General features: G+C 36.8%; 4 protein-coding genes across 6 annotated transcripts in view; 3 read left to right on the top strand and 1 right to left on the bottom strand.

The window, feature by feature from the left end:
- LOC107747016 (synaptotagmin-like protein 2) overlaps positions 1–12,270 on the top strand; it is a 13,060-nt gene extending 790 nt beyond the window's left edge. The window contains exons 2-16 of one of the 2 annotated variants that reach the window (XM_016561420.1): positions 1,425–1,588; positions 2,685–2,836; positions 3,121–3,244; positions 5,613–5,667; positions 5,764–5,857; positions 8,883–8,987; positions 9,850–9,941; positions 10,129–10,245; positions 10,403–10,572; positions 10,664–10,766; positions 10,835–10,996; positions 11,239–11,335; positions 11,417–11,516; positions 11,607–11,812; positions 11,889–12,270. In XM_016561420.1, coding sequence (XP_016416906.1) covers positions 1,488–1,588; positions 2,685–2,836; positions 3,121–3,244; positions 5,613–5,667; positions 5,764–5,857; positions 8,883–8,987; positions 9,850–9,941; positions 10,129–10,245; positions 10,403–10,572; positions 10,664–10,766; positions 10,835–10,996; positions 11,239–11,335; positions 11,417–11,516; positions 11,607–11,812; positions 11,889–12,034 — 1,824 coding nt within the window. In that variant the 5' untranslated portion in view covers positions 1,425–1,487 and the 3' untranslated portion in view covers positions 12,035–12,270. Of the gene's footprint in view, positions 1–1,333; positions 1,589–2,684; positions 2,837–3,120; positions 3,245–5,612; positions 5,668–5,763; positions 5,858–8,882; positions 8,988–9,849; positions 9,942–10,128; positions 10,246–10,402; positions 10,573–10,663; positions 10,767–10,834; positions 10,997–11,238; positions 11,336–11,416; positions 11,517–11,606; positions 11,813–11,888 lie in introns of both variants that reach the window. The other variant, XM_016561419.1, reaches the window with a different exon arrangement.
- Positions 12,271–12,535: 265 nt separating this feature from the next.
- Positions 12,536–15,164, top strand: LOC107747011 (CREB/ATF bZIP transcription factor). 2 transcript variants are annotated; one of them, XM_016561415.1, is made up of 4 exons: positions 12,536–12,682; positions 13,176–13,965; positions 14,151–14,223; positions 14,718–15,164. In XM_016561415.1, the coding sequence occupies exons 2-3, from the start codon at positions 13,202–13,204 to the stop codon at positions 14,206–14,208; spliced, it is 822 nt and encodes a 273-aa protein (XP_016416901.1). In that variant the 5' UTR covers positions 12,536–12,682; positions 13,176–13,201; the 3' UTR covers positions 14,209–14,223; positions 14,718–15,164. The 2 variants fall into 2 exon arrangements, with proteins under 2 accessions (XP_016416901.1, XP_016416902.1); XM_016561416.1 differs by having other exon boundaries at positions 13,176–14,223.
- Positions 15,165–15,766: 602 nt separating this feature from the next.
- On the bottom strand, positions 15,767–21,237 carry tmem126a (transmembrane protein 126A). The gene is made up of 5 exons (XM_016561417.1): positions 21,090–21,237; positions 20,274–20,392; positions 19,986–20,179; positions 16,807–16,921; positions 15,767–16,717 (listed from the first exon to the last, which is right to left on the bottom strand). The coding sequence occupies exons 2-5, from the start codon at positions 20,384–20,386 to the stop codon at positions 16,519–16,521; spliced, it is 621 nt and encodes a 206-aa protein (XP_016416903.1). The 5' UTR covers positions 20,387–20,392; positions 21,090–21,237; the 3' UTR covers positions 15,767–16,518.
- Positions 18,289–19,499, top strand: LOC107747014 (translin-like). The gene is made up of 5 exons (XM_016561418.1): positions 18,289–18,548; positions 18,855–18,948; positions 19,025–19,121; positions 19,231–19,346; positions 19,435–19,499. Exons 1-5 carry the CDS (start codon positions 18,483–18,485, stop codon positions 19,497–19,499), a joined length of 438 nt encoding a protein of 145 aa, XP_016416904.1. The 5' UTR covers positions 18,289–18,482.
- Positions 21,238–21,312: the final 75 nt, after the last annotated feature.

The following is a 21,312-nucleotide window of genomic DNA, read 5'->3' as shown; positions in this document are numbered from 1 at the left end:
CCTCCCCCCCCCAAAAAAGAAATCAACAAACAAACACTTTAATGTTCCACTTGATAAGGTAGCATGTTCAAAGCTTTTTATGCACACGATTTACATTATCTAGGATGAAAAAAAACTAAAACATTCTCTTAGTCACTGAAAATAATAAGTGATACCTGAAAATAATAAGTGAACCTATAATAAGTGAACCCAAACCAGGTGGCAACTCTTTGTTATGGTACATGCCTCAAAGGGATGTGGAATAGGCAAATGGTTAACATGTATTATTCATGTTTACTGTGTCTGGATGAGACTAGTTCTTCTCTATTTTGGTAATGGCATATCCCTTGAAAAGTTATGATTTACAGATCCCGCCTCAGGTGATCATCCCAACTATGTTGTCATGACATGCTTTTCTCAGAAGCAGCAGACACTTAAATGCTTTACTGTGTCGTTTTGAAATCTGATTTGTACTGAGAGAAATCATTTTTAGACCGATGAGCTTTGTAAAAATCGACGTGTTTCAGAAGGCGGGGCATACAGGAGAAACAATAATGTACAGTATGTGGAAAATAATGTGTTTTTTTAACTTTAAACCGCATAAACACATTTCATTACACCAAATACACAAAATAATGTTCTTTTTAGCAGCATCATATGACCCCTTTAAGCTCTTTGTAAACTATTTATAAGAGATTTTCAATACAGTTTATTCATAAAAGTCACTGGCACCATGCAATGAAAAGGAATTTGCCTCTTATACAAAGCTCTTTTAGAAAATATTTTGTTCGAATTTTTTTCAGCATTTATTCTGTTTGTTATATTACCTTATCCAGACATGTGGAATTCTGCCAATGGTCATTCCATCCAAAAATATCATAATTCCAGTTCTTTAAGTGGTTTAGACGTATTCCTATTTTTTCCATGGGTTTCTAAACTGTTTTTAGAAAAGCAGACTGTTCAAATTGATACCATTTGTGTGCTGCCACCTAATTTGATTTGTGTAATTTGATTTAGGAATAAAAGAGTCTTTGACGGCGCTCTTTGCTCTGAGAAGCAGCCAGTACCCATATCCTCTGATAGTCATCTGACAATGCCATGTCACATGTCCAGTGTTGAGCACATACTGTATGGACCGGAGCTGATATAGAGAAACAATGTCATTTCAGATGTTTAGGGAAGCATAGATGATGCTCGAAGCAGAAGTCTTGAAAGCCCGGCTCACAGATTCATTAGGAACAATTAGGATCATGTGATGTCTTAATGGTTAGAAGAATTCACAGGGAAGACATCGTTCTTTGTGAGCCAAGCTCATACTGTGTTTGTTGAAACTCCTTCTGTCTGTCTGGTGCAGGTGCTCCTCTGATGTTCTCCATGATGTGATGCAGTGACTTATCAAGCATCAGCCTTCAAGTTACCCTCTGTGATGCTCTTGACACTTTCAGTGAACCAGTCAGAGGCGATCTGAGACTCATCTGTTATCATCACCTACCCTGAAGCCATTCATCATGATCGACCTGAGTTATCTGACCGAGGAAGAGCAAGAGATGATCCTGGCAGTGCTGAAGAGAGATGCAGAGCTTAAGAAGTTGGAAGAACAGAGGGTCAAGTGAGTTTGGCGGAAAGGTTCCTTGGTGGATGAAGAAAATAAATTCATTTGCTCTAATCATGTATAACCAGGCGTAACTAGTTATTAAAGCAATAGTCCATTAATGGGCCATTCACACAGAATGCATTTTTGCATTCCATATTTCCACTTTTCCATTGTTTTTGTATATAAACAGATGGATATCTTTTACCACTGGAGAACATCCACGATAACCCTGGACACCATTTACTTGCAATGTATGGGCAATAAAAACAATGTTCTAAACATCTTCTTTTATGTTCCACGGAATGTCATACAGGCTTGGAACAACATGAGGATGACATTTAGTCATTTAGCAGACGCTTTGATGAGATGAGAAAATGTGAACAGAATTTTCATTCTGAACTATCCCTTGAAACTAATGCCCCTGGCTATTGATTTTTAATGTCTTAAATAATTCTACATCTTCATTTGCCTTCTCCTTTTTGTATTTGTTTACTGAATAGATTGAATTAACCCCAAAATGGTTCACAGGTCTGTTCCAATAGGATAATACATAGTAATAAAATAATAGTAATAAAAAAAAAAAAACAGCAAACAATAAAATGTGACCCACCATATTATTGTGCATAGTTAAGATAGAAAACTACAAAAGCTTATAAAATCAAAAGCCATTTATTCCATCAAACTGTTTAATATTTTGCCATTAATTGATGCAGATGCAAACATAAACAGGTTGTATGACATACTGTCGTCAAATGTATAAAAGAAAATTTGTCCCAGGCTACATTAAATATTTATTACAGGTTTGAGGTTGTGTTAGTTGCCATTTAATGTCCAACATAATATCTGGGTCCTGAAAACCCCCCAAAACAAAACCAGTTTCACTTCTCACAGTTAAACAGTCCAGAGTAACAGTTTACAGTTTAGACAATGTCTGGGATTTGTCAGTTTGGATGTCACTGCTAAAGCTCAGTGTAATGCTGGGACATCAGGATGTTTTTGTTCTATGACCATTTATACATGTATGTATATATATGTATATATATATATATATATATACACACACAGTATGTATGTATGTGTGTATTTATTTATAAATTTGATGTCCTTTCAGGCAGCTTCGTAAGACTGAGCGAGACAGAAGCAGGCTGAAGTACTTGACTGGGGAGTGGTTTTATGAGACAAAGAATCACAGACACAGAGACAGGATCCATGGCTCCGACATCATAAGAGTGTCCATGAGACAGAAGAAACCTGTGACGATATGTGAGTGTTGCCAGCGGACAGAATCAGATAGAGAATGGGATCTGTTGATGTCTCTCATTATTTCCATTGCATGTACCCCGTCCCAGATTAGCAGTATTTAAATAAAGTTTTTACATAATATTTTTTTTTGCTATATATATATGTATTTTTAGCTTTAATGAAAAATTACCCATAAATCAAAGCATTTATTAAATCATGTATGTCATGTAGTTCTATTAGATGATTTTAGATGTGGTGTTGTGTCTGTTAATGCATGTTTGAGCATTACAAATGTCTCATTGTAGTGGAACTTTCTCAAAGATGGTCTGAGAAACCCAGTTGTGTTTATGGTGAGAAGAAAGATGTGTACATCCCTCCAGAGCTTTTAGGCCTTATTGAGGATCCATCCACAGAATCACACAATGAGAGGTGAGCTTTTGGTGTTAAAGGGTTAGTTCACCCAAAAATGAAAATTAGGCTGTGTTTTACTCACCCCCGAGGTATCCTAGGTGTATATGACTTTCTTCTTTCAGACGAATCCAGTCGGAGTTATATTAAAATCCATATTCAAAACGTAATAATCACTTTAATCTAGCTTGCGCCAACAGTTGTACACAGAAGCAGTTCCGGGCTGATGGCGTATGAGGTCAGCGTTGCGCATGCGCCACACAGCCTAATTTTCATTTTTGGGTGAACTAACCCTTTAAGTATATTTATGATTCAAACATTCCAGTACAGTGTTTCATCTGATTGAAACGTGGTGCAGTACATGCTGGAATATTGTTGTTTTTTCTTGTTTTTGTCATACCTGTGATGTGAAATCTTGTAGAATGCAGTGTAATCACGTTTATATGAATGTTTGTAATTTATGTAATTAGGTATGCTGGTCATTATGATACCAGGTACAAAAATGTTAAATGTTGCATAATTATATGGTTGTGTTCATGCACCTATTTTTCATGCCATAGGCGAGATACAACCAAAGCTTAACAAAACACTTTATAACAACTATTAGGTCTTTATATAAACTCATATAAAAATACAGTAAAAACAGTAATATTTTGAAATATTGTTTCAGTTTAAAATAACAGCTTTCTGTTTTATTATGTTTTAAGATTTAATTTATCACTGTGATAGCAAATCTGGAGTTTTAACAGCTATTATTATGTAGAATATTTTCACTGGGGGAAAAAAAGGAACATCTGAGTGGGTATGTGTACGTTTTATTTATTTATCTTTTTTTTCAGACAGCAAATTCATGTAACATTTTCCATGCAAAATAATTAAAAATGCCTTGAACACAAATTAATAATTAAAAAGTAGCAATAAAAAGTTCCTAAACTCAAAATTGCATTTCTGTTATCAGTACCAAGCACATGCCATTGTTATACTTGATTAAAGGAAATTATGACGGCTCTGCCTTTTCAACACCCCAACGCTGCATCCGCCCATTTGCCTGGCTGGACTGATCATGCTGTCATCAACAGCCTTAATTTTGTGGACACTAGCTTTTAAAGCTCTCATATCACAGCTCATGTAAAACAACATGAAAAGAAACGTAATCTGTCTACCAGTTTATGCATACTTGTTTATGAAATGTTTGTGAATTTGGCAGAGATTCAGGAGTGAACCTGTACTCTAGGTCTAACATAATCTGTAGGGCAAATTTGTCCCATGTTTTCCCAGACACTGGTAGGGTTGGGTACCGAACTCGGGAATATTTAAGGGTAACGACCGAATTGCGTCGGTACTACCGAGTACCGATTCACGTTAAATCAATCGGTGCCAAATTTCAATACCTGAGAACGCATCTGGGCGCATACACTACAGAGAGAGAAAGAGAGACCCTGTGACGTGATGTCACCCCTGCAACTCTTTCAAACAACACACAGGGCAAGCCGAAATGTTCTGAAGTGTGGTTACATTTCTAGGGCCATATGGTTTCTGCGAAAACACGGACGGGATCATGGAGTCCATTCATAAAAACGTCATTTACTCTATAGCGCGGAATGCCACGGAATTTGTAAATTTTGGACGAATAAACCAGAAGTAGCCACTAAACAATACAATTATTAGCCTATTAAAAAATGTTTGAAAATGTTTGAAAAAATTTTCTTCCATGTATTAATTTCAAAAGTAAACCTCAGTTTGTTTGCCAAAAAATAAAAGGGTTTAATTTTAATTTGATTTAAAATAAATATTTTATGCCTTCATTTGATTTTCAGAAAAATTAAAACAAGAATTTCTGGAAAAATAAATAAAGAAAGAAAGAAAAAGTTTGTAGGGCCCTAATGTACAAAATGTTGAAATTGAGACTTTTGGACTTATTTTTTCACTGAAATAAATGTTTTTGTAATTACACAGAGAGTAAAGTACCGAAAAAAGGTACCGTTGGGTACCGGCACCGAAATTCAGGTACCGATACCGGTACCGTACCGGTTAAAATGTGAACGGTACCTAACCCTAGACACTGGTGAGGGAATCTGGAGCCAGTAAGCTGCTTCAAGGGTCAGATTTCACGTGCTGCTGTTTTTCCCTCTGTCTGACACCATGTAATGGCATTATACTGTCACATCGCAGCATGGAAACTTAGTGCTTGCTGAATCTTGTGACTTCCCAGGGGCTTCAGGACCAGCACCATAGAGATGTATTGATGATTGAATATAAAAATATAGAAACTGTTCACAATGCACAAAGCTTTCAGTGGCCTGTTGGTTTTTATCATGTTGGTGAATCTTGCATTTAATTCATCAGAATTTTTTATATGAATCTATATGACCAAATCACCTCCATACAGGGTGGATGATGAGTTGCCGGAAGCCCAGCGGGAAAGGCAGAGACCTCAGATCAAGGTACACTACACTAAATCCAGTTACTAAGATCATTTTGCTGAATTTTCAGTTTTCTTTATTATGCATTTTTATGATTCCATTAAATGTATTATGAAGCCAAGGCAGAATCCATTCAATAATGTGCGATCGCAGAGAGATGATGCCAGACTTATCAATCGAGTGAAAGAGGCTGATCAGACACCTGCTGAGGGTGAGAATTATCTTCTAAATTTATCCTCAAATTGATTTTTATACACCCCGTAGAGTATGTCTATAAAAAATGGTTCAGTTAAATGTTAACTGAAAAAATGGTGACAAAGATTCAGGCATTACAGGACTTCGCATTTTAATGCCGTATGTTTAAAAAGTTTTTAACTTCATATTTCATTTACTGATAAAATGTAATCTTAAACTACCAAAATCTGTTTTGCTGATTTTACAAATTATATGGTGATTCTACTATTTACTATTTAATATGAAATTTTTTTTAATAGTATTTCATAGTGATATTGTGTTGCTTATCTAATAAAAAAATCACTGTATATGTAATTCACAACTGATCATTTTATTGTGGCATTATTTTAGTATTATGCATATACTATTACAAGTATTTATTTATATTTTGAATTAGCTTTTATTTTTATATTTTCAGTTTTTATTTAAATTTTAGTCATTTTTATGTGCTTTTGTCAGTATATATATATATATATATATATATATATATAGTCCTGAAGTTCAAGCATCTGACCAAAAAGAGATAAGTCAAGATAAAACAGAAAGTTCAGAATATAAAATATCTTGTACTTTGAGGTCTGAAGATGATAATATACTTCCACAGACCTCTGTTCCTACAAATAGCAAGACTGCAGAAATACTGCAGGAAAAAACAGACAAACCAATATGCAAAGATCCTCCTCAAAGAGAGACGTTTGACCCAGGTGAAATATCACCAGGAAGACTGGCCAACCTGAAGTCATTCTGGGAAAGGGGGAACAAAGGACCTAAAATACTGAGCATCAAAAGAGAAGCCGAGGTAGAAGTACGTGAGCCATCTCAGCTTAATGAGAATTATCACGATGCTGTGGAACGAAGGTTGTCAGATTCCAGCATCGGCCCATCCAAACCCAATCCCAATGATCCAAACCCAAATCCAGTTGATGTAGAATCTACATCATGTGAGATTTCTCCAATCTCACCTAGAAGAACATCCAATGGTGTTGATATATCAGCCATATCCTCACATGAAGATGAGAAACCTTCTAGTTCGGAGAGCAATAGGGTCTCAGAAGTTTCAAGCAGTGAACTACAAACTCTCACAGTAAAAATGAATCCCAAATTGTCACCTAGTTCATTGCTAAAACACAAAGATAAATCTCTGGGCAATGAGCTACAAGAAGAGTCAATCTCTAGGGACATAACTGACTTGAAGAAGGAAATCTCCACCTTCAAAATGTCCTTAAGTCAACAGGAGGATAATGTTTCAATTAATGATCTCAATTCATTTTGGGAGAAAGAAAAAAGTGGCCTTAGAGTAATTGTAGGCTCACCAACGTGCACAGCTAATGTTAAAGATCCAGCCCCAGAGTCATCTCCAAAACATTCTTCAATGGCACTTTCTGAACCTCAGTTTGACATCAGGTCAACCAGCCAAAGTTCCCCAGAATGAGTTTCAAAGAGGCTGGACTGACACAAAAAGAGAAGATGGAACAGACCGAGGAAAACCAAAAATGTCCAAGTACAGTGCCATTACAAGACCTTCAAGATATCAGAGGTAGGGTACCTTACATCACCCAGAATATTTCTCATTTCAAACAGTCCATTTCAGACGAACACTCAAAGCCAAGTCCACCATCATCTCCCCTCAGAAGTCTCCCTGCAAAAGGTCAACATGATGAGCCACAGTCCACTGACATTTACCACCCAAAAGACCAAGATCAAACCAGAACTCCCAGCCCATTACTGCAGTCTAAAGTACCTCGTAGAGATTCATATCCAAACAAAGAAACCAGGAAGGATCCCTTAGGTTCTCCCTTAAGAACCTTTGCGATAGATATCAATCCCACCAACAAGAGTCCATGCACTGTAAGGGTTAATCCAGGGCAAACCAGGTCTTGCATCTCTCCTGAACACCACAGGAAGACTTCAGATGGAGGCTGTGATGTAAGACCCATCATGCCCAAAGAACGAAAGTGGTCAGCGGACTCTCTGACCCGGTTTTATATTTCCCTGAGTTTACACCATTACCTGGGCGTATCTGTGCAGGCAGTCTTAGATGAAAGAAAACAGGTTACGGTGCAGGCGGGTGAAACTTTTGAACAGGTGAGCCAAGGCAGAATGAGCAATGAAAGCTCCCCTTCTCGACACTCCCTGCTTGAATCAGAGGAGATCACCTTTGACTCCTCTGGGAGCTCCACACCTGAAGCCTGGTCAATCTCACACGCCAGTTCATACTGTGAGCTCACCTCTCCATTTTGGTTCAGTCTAGTTTCAGTAGAAAATAACTTGATTGGTTCTGTGATTCTTGTGGAAGCAGGGTTTATGTCATTAAAACAATTGCTCAGTGTGACCTGAGAAACATGTCCTACTTGATACTTTGCTCAAGTAAGTTGCTCAACTTTGTAGACATGATAAAATGGCCTTCTTGTTCTACAGGTTTATAACTATTTAAGCCCTGCCTCTACGTGTTTCTATAATGATCTAATTCAGCAATCAGAACTTTTTTATTTGAAATCATGAAACTTTTTTTTTATTATTTGTAATTTTTTTAATTCTTGGTAAATTTCATTTGATAACATTGTGTTGGAAATATTGTTTACAGTCAAATGAACACAAGTACCTCTGACACTGAAAAATCAGCTTACAATCATTAAAGTCTTTATTATATTGTTTTAATTTATTACATTTTATATTTCATAATTATTTTATTTTTTTAATCTGTTATATTTTAAATCTATAACTAATATTAAATTATTTATTATTTGGCTATATTGATTTTTAATTAGCTTTTTTGGTCACTCTTATGCTATTTTTTAAAATGATTTAAAATTACATACATTGTACATAATAATTACATATACATTTCAAATCCCCTGAAATCAGAAAGCTAATGGGTGGAAATACCACATTAAATCAGTGTTTCAAATCAGATATTCAGTACTAATAGTTGTATATAATGGATCAGTAGACTTCTGTTTTTGTATGGTTTGCTGATTCTTTTTTGATATGGGCTGTGACAGGGGACAGTGAGGATGACAGCCCTGTCAACGCTGCCCTTGAACGAGCCAATGCCAGACCCATCTCTATTTCCAAGAGTTTAGAGGACCTGGCTTCCACACCTTTACGTAAGTTTCCGTTATCTTTCCTGCCCTATGTTTTGTTGACTTTAAGACCTTATTTAAGGTAAAGTAAAAATGTTTTGGTCTTTGAGGATCATGGCTATTACAGAGACCTAAGTTCTGTACGAGTGACAGTCTCTTTCGCCCTCTGCTGGACGTTTGTTAATAACTCCCAATGTCTCTAGTGTAATTGAGAGATAGCATACCCAGGTTTCTCAAGCATTTTATGCTGTACTGCATTTCACAATGTTTTATAACATAATTACTCCATTTTTGTTTAAATCGTTGTCATCTGAACCAAGAAGTGATGTTGGGCTGAGTATGGAAAATTTTAAATATTTGTCTTTTTAATAAATCAGTAATAAAGTAAATGCATGTCAATTTGTAAATACATTTCATAATTATTTTAAATGATTTTGATATCAGCCTCTGCTGTAGCTTATTAACTAATGTTCATAGAGTATTATACATTTGCATTATTACATTAAGAGCAGAAGGTAAGCCCCTGACATTAAATTAGCATCAAGGACATTAAACCTCCTTTTCATAATCGACCCTTGGTCTTTCATGTATATTTTACTTGAAATGGCTAAGGGAATGCATTAACTGACACATGAAAATTTGATGAGCACATGGATTAATGGCAACGATTAAAGTGGTTTGCATTCCGTACCACCCAAATCATGCATCTAATGGTGAGGTAGATGGAGTAACTAAATCAGTTATCTATATAAAATATAAAATGTGCTCTTCGAAATCTCAGAACTCTTCAGAATTAGTTATTTCTACTAAAACTAACTCAAATTCATTCCATCTGTATCTTGATCCAGAATGTGCATCCACCAAATTACTGTTTCCTTTGTCTCAGTATCTGCAGTCACTTCCAACACCAAAACATCCTTCTCTGACCCAGAACAGGTGAAGATGATGAGTATGTCAGTGCCTGCATTCATGCAAGAGGTAAAATACAAACCAAAACCCATGAGCATCTTAAATGCTGATGTTGAATAACACTGGATTAGTTCTAAAATGTCTTATTTTTATGATTTGCCTTATCACTGCCTGTAGCTAAACACCACCATCCACTGCCTTTATTAACCTGCATACAAGCTTACAATCTCCTGTTGTTTGTGCATGTGACTACTAGATGGATTTCAGAAACAGTGACTGTGCATCAGTGAGCAGTTTCCACTATGACAGACTGAGAACATGCAACACTCCTTCTAATTTTAGCACTTGCTCTGAAGTGGCCTCCATGTCCTCTGTATGTGACCCCAACACAACCCAATGATTCTGAATAGAACTAATTTTGCTCTAATATAATGCAAATGCACGTATCAATCTATTTTTTTAATGTTTATAACATGCAATAATGAAAAGGTTTCTGTATAGATCTGTGTCTTTGTGCGGGGTATTTGTAGGTCACTGGCAGTGTAATGAGCATCTACAGTAGTGAGTTTGGTAATGTGGAGGTCAAAGGCACAATCCAGTTCGCCATTCACTACGTGCAAAAACTGGGAGAGTTCCACGTCTTTGTTGTGCAATGCAAGGACCTCGCCGTGGCGGATGTTAAGAGGAACCGATCTGATCCGTAAGTGAAATAATATTAGTCAACAGAAGAATATAGCTTCTCTCAAGATAGATAAACAATCATATATGTACTTTGTTTGATTGAACTTCAGGTATGTTAAATGTTACTTGTTACCTGACAAAGCAAAATATGGAAAGAAAAAAACATGCGTGAGGAAGAAGACTCTGGATCCAACTTTCAATGAAATACTACGGGTATGAGAATTATAAACTTCTTCAGATATGTTTTGAATTTGATGATCAAAGTTGTCTTTTCCATGCAGTTTAAGATTCCAGTGGAGACGTTGAAAACCCAGAAGCTGAACACCTCTGTGTGGCACAATGACACATTTGGGCGTAACATGTTTCTTGGAGAGGTTGAGCTCGATTTGGCCGAATGGGATTTCAGTAACACTCAGATGAATGAATATTTACTTAAAGGAAGGGTAAGATAACAATAGTCATGTCTATTTGGTTAAAATAACCTGTTAGGATAGTCTTTAACTGCAGGCCCACAGAACAAATCTGTATCTAGATTAATATTGTTGAAGATATGGACAGCAAAACATTTTTCTAAAGTGCTTTTCTTGAGAAGTCTGTGAACAACACATCTAAAATCCTGTGCTAAAGGGTATGAGGTCATGTTTGTTGGAATTCCACTAAAGCATGTATTTCTTTATCAACCCAGGTCCAGGTTCCCACCAGCCCAAAACATTCTGTCGGCAGCGCAGAAATGAGTGCAGAGATTAAAGTCGCTCTGCGTTTTGTCCCACAGACTTCTCACAGTAAGATGCTGACACTTTGTATTTGACTAAAAATATGTTTTTAGAAGCATCTTTCTTTCTGATAACATGTTAATTCTGTAGGTCACAAGAACAAGGGGAATGGTGAGGTGCAAATATGGGTGAAAGAATGCAAGAATCTGCCTGTTACCAGAGGTGTTGCCATTGACCCCTTTGTCAAATGGTATTTATAGCTGTTTCATTGGATATATTTGTATACATGTTGGATCATTAAATGTGGGATGCCCATCACGTGTGAATTTGGTCTTTTCAGCGCAGTCCTCCCAGATACCAGCCGGAAAAGCCGTCAGAAGACCAGAGTGTTGAAGAGGGCATCTAACCCAGTGTTTAACCACACCATGGTGTACGATGGTTTCAGGCAAGAGGACCTCAAAGAGGCCTGCGTGGAGCTTACTGTGTGGGATCACGACAGACTCAACAACCACTTCATTGGAGGTATTAGGCTGGGTCCAGGAACAGGTAATTGAAAGAGAAATTACAACCATACTTAAAAAATGTGTAAAATGGTCACAACTGATTGTCAGTATTATTGCAGGTAAAAGTTATGGCAGTGAAGTGAACTGGATGGACTCTAATGTTGCTGAAGCAGCCCTGTGGGAGAGAATGATGCAATCTCCGAATGAATGGGTGGAAGATATTTTACCTTTGAGAATGATGGTCATGGCAAGAATGTCTAGATAGTAAGAAACTGAGGCATATGGTGACACTTTTGAACAAATACATGAAAAATGATTGTGAACATGAAGAATGCAGTATGTAGGAAGACAATATGTAATGTTAAATATATAGGAGTTAACTTGACGGTTTCTTGACATTTTTGTTGAGGAAGACAAAGATAATGAAAAATATAATATGCGTGTTATTGTAAAGTATGCGGATTTAATGTCTTAAAATAAAAATGTTTTAAAATCTTTCAATTTGCAGCAAATAAGATCGTTTGTTTATTGCCTTGAGAGAGTATCCTAAGACGTTGATTTTAATAAACTTTAAACTTTTATAAACTGGCATCACTTTTACATGTACAATTCTGTATATCTAGTAATAAATAAACGTACATGTTGTTGTGTAAGGAACTATAGACTGACAGCAACCGATTCTGAAAAGAAAAAAAAACATACCCAATCGTTGCTCCTCCTGTATGATAAGCGATGCTTATGTTAAGTATCGCGATACTTGAGTCGCCATTTTAGTTCCTCTCAGTGTCGTCGTAAGCGCGTGGCTTGACTTTACAACGTCTGAGCTTAAATATCTTTTCTGTCCTGTTCATTTAGTTTTCTCGCATTTTTCTTCATCCAATCGACCTCAGAAGACATCAGCATTCGATTTAATGTAAGTTGCTCCGGTTATAAACAAAAATATGTGTAGTTCTTTGCGTGAAGAAACTGCTTTGTCACGCAGATTCAAGGCGCGCTACAGCGGCCTACTAAACAAAACCACTGCGAAAGGTATGTTCTTTGTTGTATTTGATAGTTGTTAATATATCGATTATTATATTAAAAGTAAGAGGATAGATTGACCTGCACGTTTTTTTTAATTATAAAAAACCCCCCGATATCTCTGTTTTTTTAGGTGTTGTTTGCTAAGTACGGAAGCATGTGGATCGATTTCTCCCCATTTTTTCCCAATTTTTTGAGCTCGAACGTGCTAACTCTCCACAATTTACATCCTCACTTCTAGTCGAACATTTCTCAGTGGTTTGGCAGCTTTATATATCTGTAATTTTCATTGCTTTTTCCCATACAATAAAAATAAACCCATTTGTGTGCAGATTGTTGCTGTTATTTATTTTTTGCTAATTTCCTAATGTTTTGTTTCTATGCAGTTTCCACAATATCCAGAAACACAGCCATGATCACCAGAAAAAGAGGAAGAAGCAGCCTAAACGCTGACATCACATGTACAAGTACCTCCCACGAGATTGATGGTGTTTCGAAAACCAGTAATACAAGTGAAACGGACATGCAAACTTCCCCAGAAAGCGATACCAATGATTGGGGCCTGGATGATCTGCTTGGCTCCGGGTTCAACTGGGAGCTGGACAACGAAGTGCTTGATGCTTTCGTCAACTTTGAATCACAGACAGCGACCAGCGATGAGACAGACCAAAGCGCAGTACTTGATGTTGCCACATCCCGCAGTAGAGGTGCAGTCCAGAGGTCAAAACTTCAAGACGTCTCCAGTCGGACCATCAACAAGAATGCCATTGCTGCGAGGATGAACCGTTTAAAGAAGAAAGAATACGTCAGTGGCCTGGAACGGAGAGTTGGTTCTTTGACAACAGAAAATCGTGTTCTCAAGCAGGAAAACGGCAATCTCAACAAGAGAGTGGAAGAGTTGGAGAATGAAACTAGGTACTTGAGAGCCGTGTTGGCCAATGAGAGCATGCTGGCTCAGCTGTTGTCTAGATTGAGCGGTGTGAACGGCATGAAATTCTCTACCTCACTTTTCCAGGAATCCAACGAGAACGACCACGATTATGCCATGCCGAGGAAGAGGGTGAAGGTGGAAGACAAAGATACTGCAGGTGGCGTCTGCCTGCATGTGGACAAAGACCACGTCTCGGTGGAATTCTGCACCAAATGTGCAGAGAGTTCAAGCTTGTCGCATAAAATGTAGGGTCAAGTATTTTACATTTTCAACGTTTCCCAAGACTGAACATTTGCACAAGATGTAAATGAGGGGACATGATGACAGTAGTTGTCAAATATAGAGTTAACTGTTTAAATGTGTGCAGAGCTTGAATGGCATGTTTGTTGAACTTGCTTTCAATACAAGTTACTGCTAAACTTGTTGACAGTTTTCTTCTAGGTGCTTGGTCCGCCATGCTGGATGACTGGGTCACAGAACATCCTTGACTGCTGAAATCCATGGTAAGGATCAAGAAGTAGAAGACTGCACAGAACTGGTTAACTCCTAAGATGAAGACAATGCTTTTTGCCAGTTCACGGCACAATATGAACTGTAAATAAACTATAATTTTTGTTTCATTTTCATTTGCTGTCTGTTTAAAGTATTGAAGATAACCTACAAAAAGAAATTAAGCATTGTTTTTTGAATTACATACTTTGGATGTTTATTGGATTACACCGTTGTAGTATGTAATTTCAGTTAAAGTAGACTTTGAGGGAAGTAGTTAAGTTGACAAAAAAAAAGTTAAAAAGAATTATGTAAACGGGTGATGTTTCACAAAGGGCTTCTGCTTAAATTAATCTGTTATGTATCTGTTTATTCAGTGTCGATACATTGATGTTGATTTCAATGCAGGCTTGTATTTTGCTGAAACTAGATGAGCCCTTTCTGAAATATCGCTATTTTTCTAAAGAATGTTTTTCATGTAGAACCCTTATTTTTCTTTATGCTAAAGTGGATTTTGCTGTGGGGAAAGCAGAAGAATCGGGACCAGCAGCTTGCATCATGGCCTGGTAAATTTAAAAAAAGGTAGTACTTGAAACAGTGTAAGTTACAGTTTTACTGATTCTTTCTCACACCCCTAAAGACGTCAGATGCTGTCATGCTCATTTAGCATTTAAATGAGTGTTTAAACTCCTGTTTATAGTAATGTTTTATTACAAGACATTGAACATCTGTCTCATATCCATGTTTCATCTTGATATGTTAAAGCACTAGGGCTTTATTTGACAGTTGTCAAATCTGTCAATAAGTATGTTCTGAAACAGCATTTTTGAAAGGGTCATGGTTTTTGAATATGAACATCTATATGTGATATGTAATGGAAATCCAAAGACTGCAGGCACATGGCTGCAGCTGTTTTGAAATGAAATGTAATAAATTTTCATTTGAGTAATGCAAATTGTTTTGTGTCCTAATAAGATGTTAACTACACTCTCCTTCTCTTTTTACACAGCACTTGCTTCGCAACAGGCTCTACAAAAGCCTTTTCTTATCTCTCTACAGGGTGGATAAAGAGTGGTGGTGGTTTCTCCCTATTATATATACAAGTGTATACTGCAAAATTCCTTAAGGGCTGTGGTAACACCGCCCCCCCAAAAAAAAACGGGCCATTGTTGATCATGTTTAACGACTGCAGCTCTGTAGTGTTGCAGATCAACCCAAGCAGTTCTGAAATGTATAACTGTGCAGTTGATGTTTTTATTTATTTTTTATTCATGATACTTCATACTGCTGTCAGAGTGTATAGAACGAACATCATAATGAATCTGTTACAACACTGTTGCATCAGATATAGAAACACTTTTTGATAGTAGCTTGATAACAGCTTGTCAGATGATTTCAACAAGATGATAAAACTACATTGTAAAATTAAATGTTACTGAAAAATTCAAGTGACTATTAATCTAGATCTTCTGAAACGCTATGACTAAATGGAGTTTTTATGATTTTATTTAAAAGCTAATGCTGATATTTCTCTGTTTACATTTCAGAACTAACAGCTTGTCAGATGATTTCAACAAGATGATAAAACTACATTGTAAAATTAAATGTTACTGAAAAATTCAAGTGACTATTAATCTAGATCTTCTGAAACGCTATGACTAAATGGAGTTTTTATGATTTTATTTAAAAGCTAATGCTGATATTTCTGTTTACATTTCAGAACCGTTTGATTGTTGTGGTCGGGAATTGGAAATTCACATTAAAAGATCTCTTTGTGGCAGTAAATGTACATTGTAATTAAGGTCCATAAGCTTGTTTCCCAGTGCATTGTTTTTGTTATTAGTAGCTAAACTTGTTATTGCTTCACATGTTCTCCATTTGATAATTTTACAAGTTACACATTAGCAAAAGTTATTTGTGTTTGCACCACTTTTTATCCACTTTATTTTCCTTTCATACATGCACACAAACCAAATGGTTGTTTAGGCCAAGCTCTAGTTAATGTTTTGTGGTATCTAGTAAAATAATGGACAGGCAGTTTACATTATTCAGAGACTTCTGAGGTATAAGAAAAGACATTAAATTCTTTTAAGTACCTCAATTTGTGATTTAGGTTATTTTTTGGAAACTTCGGTAGATTTCTTGCTTTTCAACTTTTGGGCAGAGAGTGCAAAGGTATAGTGAATGGAATTTATTGATCAGACATCAAAACCAAGAACAAAACTGACAAGACTGGGTTATGGCATTGGTCAAGCGTGTTTCACTTATTTTAACAAAAAGATTTACAACATCAATATAAATAATAACTGCTAACCATGAAGCTGTTCGCTGTCAGAATCGGTTATTTTCAGCATTTTTAGGTAGATATCAAACTGTTTAGAGCTCAAGTAGGTTCCAAACAAACCCTGCAGCAGCAAAACAACATACATCTTCTGTACAATGGGTTTGCTGACATTTGTCCAGAAGCGTATCATGTTCCCCTTTTCTGGCATTGGTGCACTGTTATACCTGCAAGACGATTGGAAATCAGTTACAATTAGTCATACATAACTTGCCACATATTTCTAAGAAAAGCAGTGTGGTAACTGTGGACTAACCTGGCTGCAAGACCAGCATTGACCGGTAAGGCCAACAAAATGGGATATATGCCACCGCCAACTACACCAACCAAAGCCCCTCTTATCAGGGTACAGGTTGGGCAGTTCAGGTCACCTGCAATTACAATGTAGCTCCTCAATACAATGCAGAACATGAAATTAAATATACTTAACCTAGAAATTTAAAATTCCTGGTAACTGTATTGATGCCGATCAGAAAAAATAAAATGAGTTTAAAAAAAAAAATGGTGTCGATTAAACCAAATCTCACCGATCATGTTTTGATTTTCGTACTGGCGCGTGCACAACGTCATTTGATTTTACCATTGACGATTGGCTGACGCTTCGACAGGTGAGCGGCAAAGGGGTCAAAGTTGGAACTATGGAAGCTTCTTAATGCCAATGTTCATTCGATACTGCATCCAAACAATATATAAATCAAACATTATTCAGTATTGCAGATATACACAGATGGATCTAAAGACCCAGGGACTGGAAGAACAGCAGCTGCAATATATATACCTAAATTCAATATCAAAGTTGCTAGAAGAGTTTCTGATCATGTATCTGCATATACTTCTGAATGATTAGCTATATGTCTTGCACTGCAGTGGGTTGAAGAGGTCCAGCCTAATACAGTTGTGGTTTGTACAGATTCAATGGCAGATTCAAGTTTACGGAGTGGAAAATCAGAAGCACGACAGGACATATTGTATGAAATTCTACAGAGTATTTATAGGACAAGGCAGTTAAGGTTATTGGTTTATTTTCTTTGGGTGCCGGCTCATGTTGGAGTAGAGGGGAATGAGAGAGTTGATCAGCTTGCAAAGAAGACCCTGGAACAACTACAAGTTGAATTCCAAATTACAATAAGTAAAGCTGAAATAAAGAGATTGATATATATAGAAGTTGAAAAGAAATGGCAAAAAAGTTGGGAAAATGAAAGAAAAGGGAAGGATTTATTTAAGATCCAGGAGCGTGTTGCTAAAGAGAGAGTAAGTTATGGAAATAGAAGGAAGGAGGTTATCTTATCTAGATTGAGAATAGGACATGTAGCATTAAATAACAGTTTGCACATAATAGGGAAACATGAAACAGGCAATTGTGATAAATGTGGACTACCAGAAACGGTTGAGCATGCTATTTTAATATGTATAGCGTATGAAAGGGAAAGACATCAGATGTTCCAAGAACTGGAACTGATGGGAATTAATAGTATATCTCTAAAGACACTATTAGGTTATGGGGTAATGCAATCAAGAATATATGGAGAATTGTTTAAGTATTTAAAAAAGACAAGATTAATGGAAAGAGTTTGAAGTTTGGAATTTTGTATTTATTTACGTAAAAAAAAATTTTTTTTTATTATTATTATTATATATTTTTTAAATCTATAATACTTTAATAATTCATAGCTGAACCGTGTACGTTTCACACTCCAGATCAGTAGGTGGCGGACATGCACCTTTAACGTTGGTTTGCCAATCCGCCAAAAAAACTCGAGAGAAGAAGAAGAAGGGACAGTTATTAACGTGCATGCTGATGACTGCAGGCTGTTTGGTTCGCGAGCACGACAATTAATAAATCTCTGTTTACATCCTAACGTTGTCTAAGTAGTGTATATTTGGAACAGCTGGTCACAGTAAAGAGCGACGCACACGTCAGCACATTTGAAGATGTCTGTAACGGAGATGTTTAGCTATATCCAAGGATTTTTGAGTGCCGATCAAGATATTCGAGAGGTAAACAACAGCACTGACACCTAAACTGGCTTTTGGAAACGCACAATAACTTTCCTGAAAAAAAAGGTTATGTAGCAACGTGAAGTCCATTTGAAATGTTATGCACTTGTCGCAGAACCTCTGCATAGAATGTTGCTTTATCAGTAGCATTCTCCGTAATGCTTTCACAGGACATTTGTGAGTTATGAACTAGACATGATAAAGTACAACAGATGTTGAAGTCTAGACAGAATGTTCTGCTGATCTCTTTTTGAATTTTGCTGTTTTCAATCCATTTGTGCTCATCTTTCTGTGCTCTTCTTGTAGGATATAAGAAAAGTTGTCCAAGTTCTGGAGCAGACAGCGAGAGAGATCCTCACTGTTCTTCAAAGTGTTCATCAACCAAGTGGTTTCAAAGACAGTATGTTAAAATACTTGATCCAAGTCTTTTGGTCTACATGATGTCTTTTAGAATACGTTTTCATTCCCTCCTCCAGTTCCCAGCAAGTGTCTAAAGGCCAGAGAGCTGTTCTGCACTGTAAGAAACCACACTGGAGAGCTGAAAACTAAGTTCCCAGTTGAACAGTACTATCGGTCAGTGTAAATGCCTCTTACACTATTTTTTTTCCCTTAGTGATTGAATGATCATGCTTCTAGCCTTGATAATTATATTAAAGCCTGATACATCCTCACCTTTCCATAGGTATCATGAACACTGGAGATTTGTTCTTCAACGACTTGCCTTCCTTGCGGCTTTTGTGGTATACCTGGAAAGCGAGTCCTTGGTTACACGCGAGGAAGTGGCAAAAATACTTGCCAGTATGTAATGTTCATGTTTATTTATAGGCCTATATCTTAATACTTGGGTGAGACTGTAGTAGATTAATTCTATTTTACACGTACGCAGTTGAAGTCGACAGAGAAATAGGGTTTCATTTGGATGTGGAAGACTATCTAGCAGGAGTTCTTTGAGAATAGGACATGTAGCATGTTTGCACATTTTGCACATAATAGGGAAACATGAAACAGGCAATTGTGATAAATGTGGACTACCAGAAACTGCTATTTTAGTTCTTTTAATATGTATAGCGTATGAAAGGGAAAGACATCAGATGTTCCAAGAACTGGAACTGATGGGAATTAATAGTATATCTCTAAAGACACTATTAGGTTATGGGGTAATGCAATCAAGAATATATGGAGAATTGTTTAAGTATTTAAAAAAGACAAGATTAATGGAAAGTGTTCGAAGTTTGGAATTTTGTATTTATTTACGTAAAAAAAAATTTTTTTTTATTATTATTATTATATATTTTTTAAATCTATAATACTTTAATAATTCATAGCTGAACCGTGTACGTTTCACACTCCAGATCAGTAGGTGGCGGACATGCACCTTTAACGTTGGTTTGCCAATCCGCCAAAAAAACTCGAGAGAAGAAGATACTGCATCCATACCTGACATTAAAGGGTTTGTTACGGTCGCAGTGTAAAGTGCGGCAGTTGTCAGAAAGGGAAGAACAGCCATGGGAAGGCTGGAAGTAAATCGTCCTTGGGTGACATTGAGTACACGTCTGAAAAAGCTGTTGGCAACCAAGCCAGCAAACCCAGCGTTGCCAGCCAAATATATGGGGCCGTATGAAAAGACTTTTCTGTGGGGGTTAAAACAGGGAACGTTCGTTAGCTAACTGCAATGGGAGAAACAAATTTGTGACATATCGTATGTATGATATGAAACTAACTTACTTGTCTATATCAGGGAGTTTTTCAAACTTTTTATTCAGCATTTCAATAATCATTGCCCTGGATATTGTCTGGCCTTGGCCTGTGTCTTTCACAAACATCCCGTTGTCTGTCATGTTGATCTAAAAGGAGATACAGATGTTTTAATATAAACAGATTGACTCCTTGCAGACAGTCGACCTTTTAACAACATTGTGTCCGCTCACTAAAAATGAATATATTTAATTTTGGTTTGAATTAGTTTAATTTGCCCAAAATTCATGGGCAACAGGTGAACGTCAGTGGCCTGAAGCGCGAAATTCGCTGTTTGAATATCAACGATTGGTTTGTCAGAAGAAAACCTGCAGCGGATTATCGACCAGTGAGTTTTGATTTTGTTAAATTTCCATTTCATAATATAAGATTAATAATAACTCAACATATATAATTATTGACTTTTATAAACTGGTAATTCATAAGTCCGTTTATAAACTTACATGGGATATTTTTGTCTATGTTAGTAACTATATTATTCTACTTATACTGTTTATTACATTTATAAATTCTATATGCTAGCTTGCTATCTGGATATCCATGAAATTCATATTAATACTCTGTAGAGGACATATTTTAGTAAGACGCTTCTTTATAAGCTGAACTTACAGATATGTCGTTTTAAAAACGCAACGCAATAACTCATTCAGACGAATGACAGCTGATTTGTTTTACCTCCGTGTTGATGTGTAGCTGAATGTCACACACAGTCTACTGTCTGTTTATTGACAACTTTATTTGCACATGGTGACTACCGCATTTATGCATCGTAGGATTGCTACTTACCCACAAAAGAGCTTTCAAATAAGCGCTAAACTATTCCATCCAGTGTTCAACAGTCACGGTCCTCAATGCCAGCAGGGCGCAGCCATGTCTAACCACATGTTCCAGTCAACTCTCACCCCGAGATCCAGGAACAATACGGCGATTCCTATTGGTCCGTGCGTGCGCCAATTGACCGGATGAACGAACGCCATTGGAGGACGCGCCCTGTCAATCCCCGCGGGCC

Source organism: Sinocyclocheilus rhinocerous, unplaced genomic scaffold, assembly GCF_001515625.1.
Source record: "Sinocyclocheilus rhinocerous isolate Xijiao unplaced genomic scaffold, SAMN03320098_v1.1 scaffold708, whole genome shotgun sequence".
NCBI classification, from domain to species: Eukaryota; Metazoa; Chordata; class Actinopteri; order Cypriniformes; family Cyprinidae; genus Sinocyclocheilus; species Sinocyclocheilus rhinocerous.
This window is presented reverse-complemented; position numbering and strand designations above follow the sequence as displayed.

Bases quoted from the DNA above. Each gene is read 5' to 3' on its own strand.
- LOC107747011 (XM_016561415.1), top strand. From the start codon at position 13,202: ATGATCACCAGAAAAAGAGGAAGAAGCAGCCTAAACGCTGACATCACA. The intron at 13,966-14,150 runs GTAGGGTCAAGT...ACTTGTTGACAG, and splicing joins TCAAGCTTGTCGCATAAAAT to TTTTCTTCTAGGTGCTTGGT.
- LOC107747014 (XM_016561418.1), top strand. From the start codon at position 18,483: ATGTCTGTAACGGAGATGTTTAGCTATATCCAAGGATTTTTGAGTGCC. The intron at 18,549-18,854 runs GTAAACAACAGC...CTCTTCTTGTAG, and splicing joins CCGATCAAGATATTCGAGAG to GATATAAGAAAAGTTGTCCA. The intron at 18,949-19,024 runs GTATGTTAAAAT...TCCCTCCTCCAG, and splicing joins ACCAAGTGGTTTCAAAGACA to TTCCCAGCAAGTGTCTAAAG.
- tmem126a (XM_016561417.1), bottom strand. From the start codon at position 20,386: ATGACAGACAACGGGATGTTTGTGAAAGACACAGGCCAAGGCCAGACA. The intron at 20,180-20,273 runs GTAAGTTAGTTT...TAACCCCCACAG, and splicing joins AAACTCCCTGATATAGACAA to AAAAGTCTTTTCATACGGCC. The intron at 16,922-19,985 runs GTATGGATGCAG...TTGTAATTGCAG, and splicing joins AACAAACCCTTTAATGTCAG to GTGACCTGAACTGCCCAACC.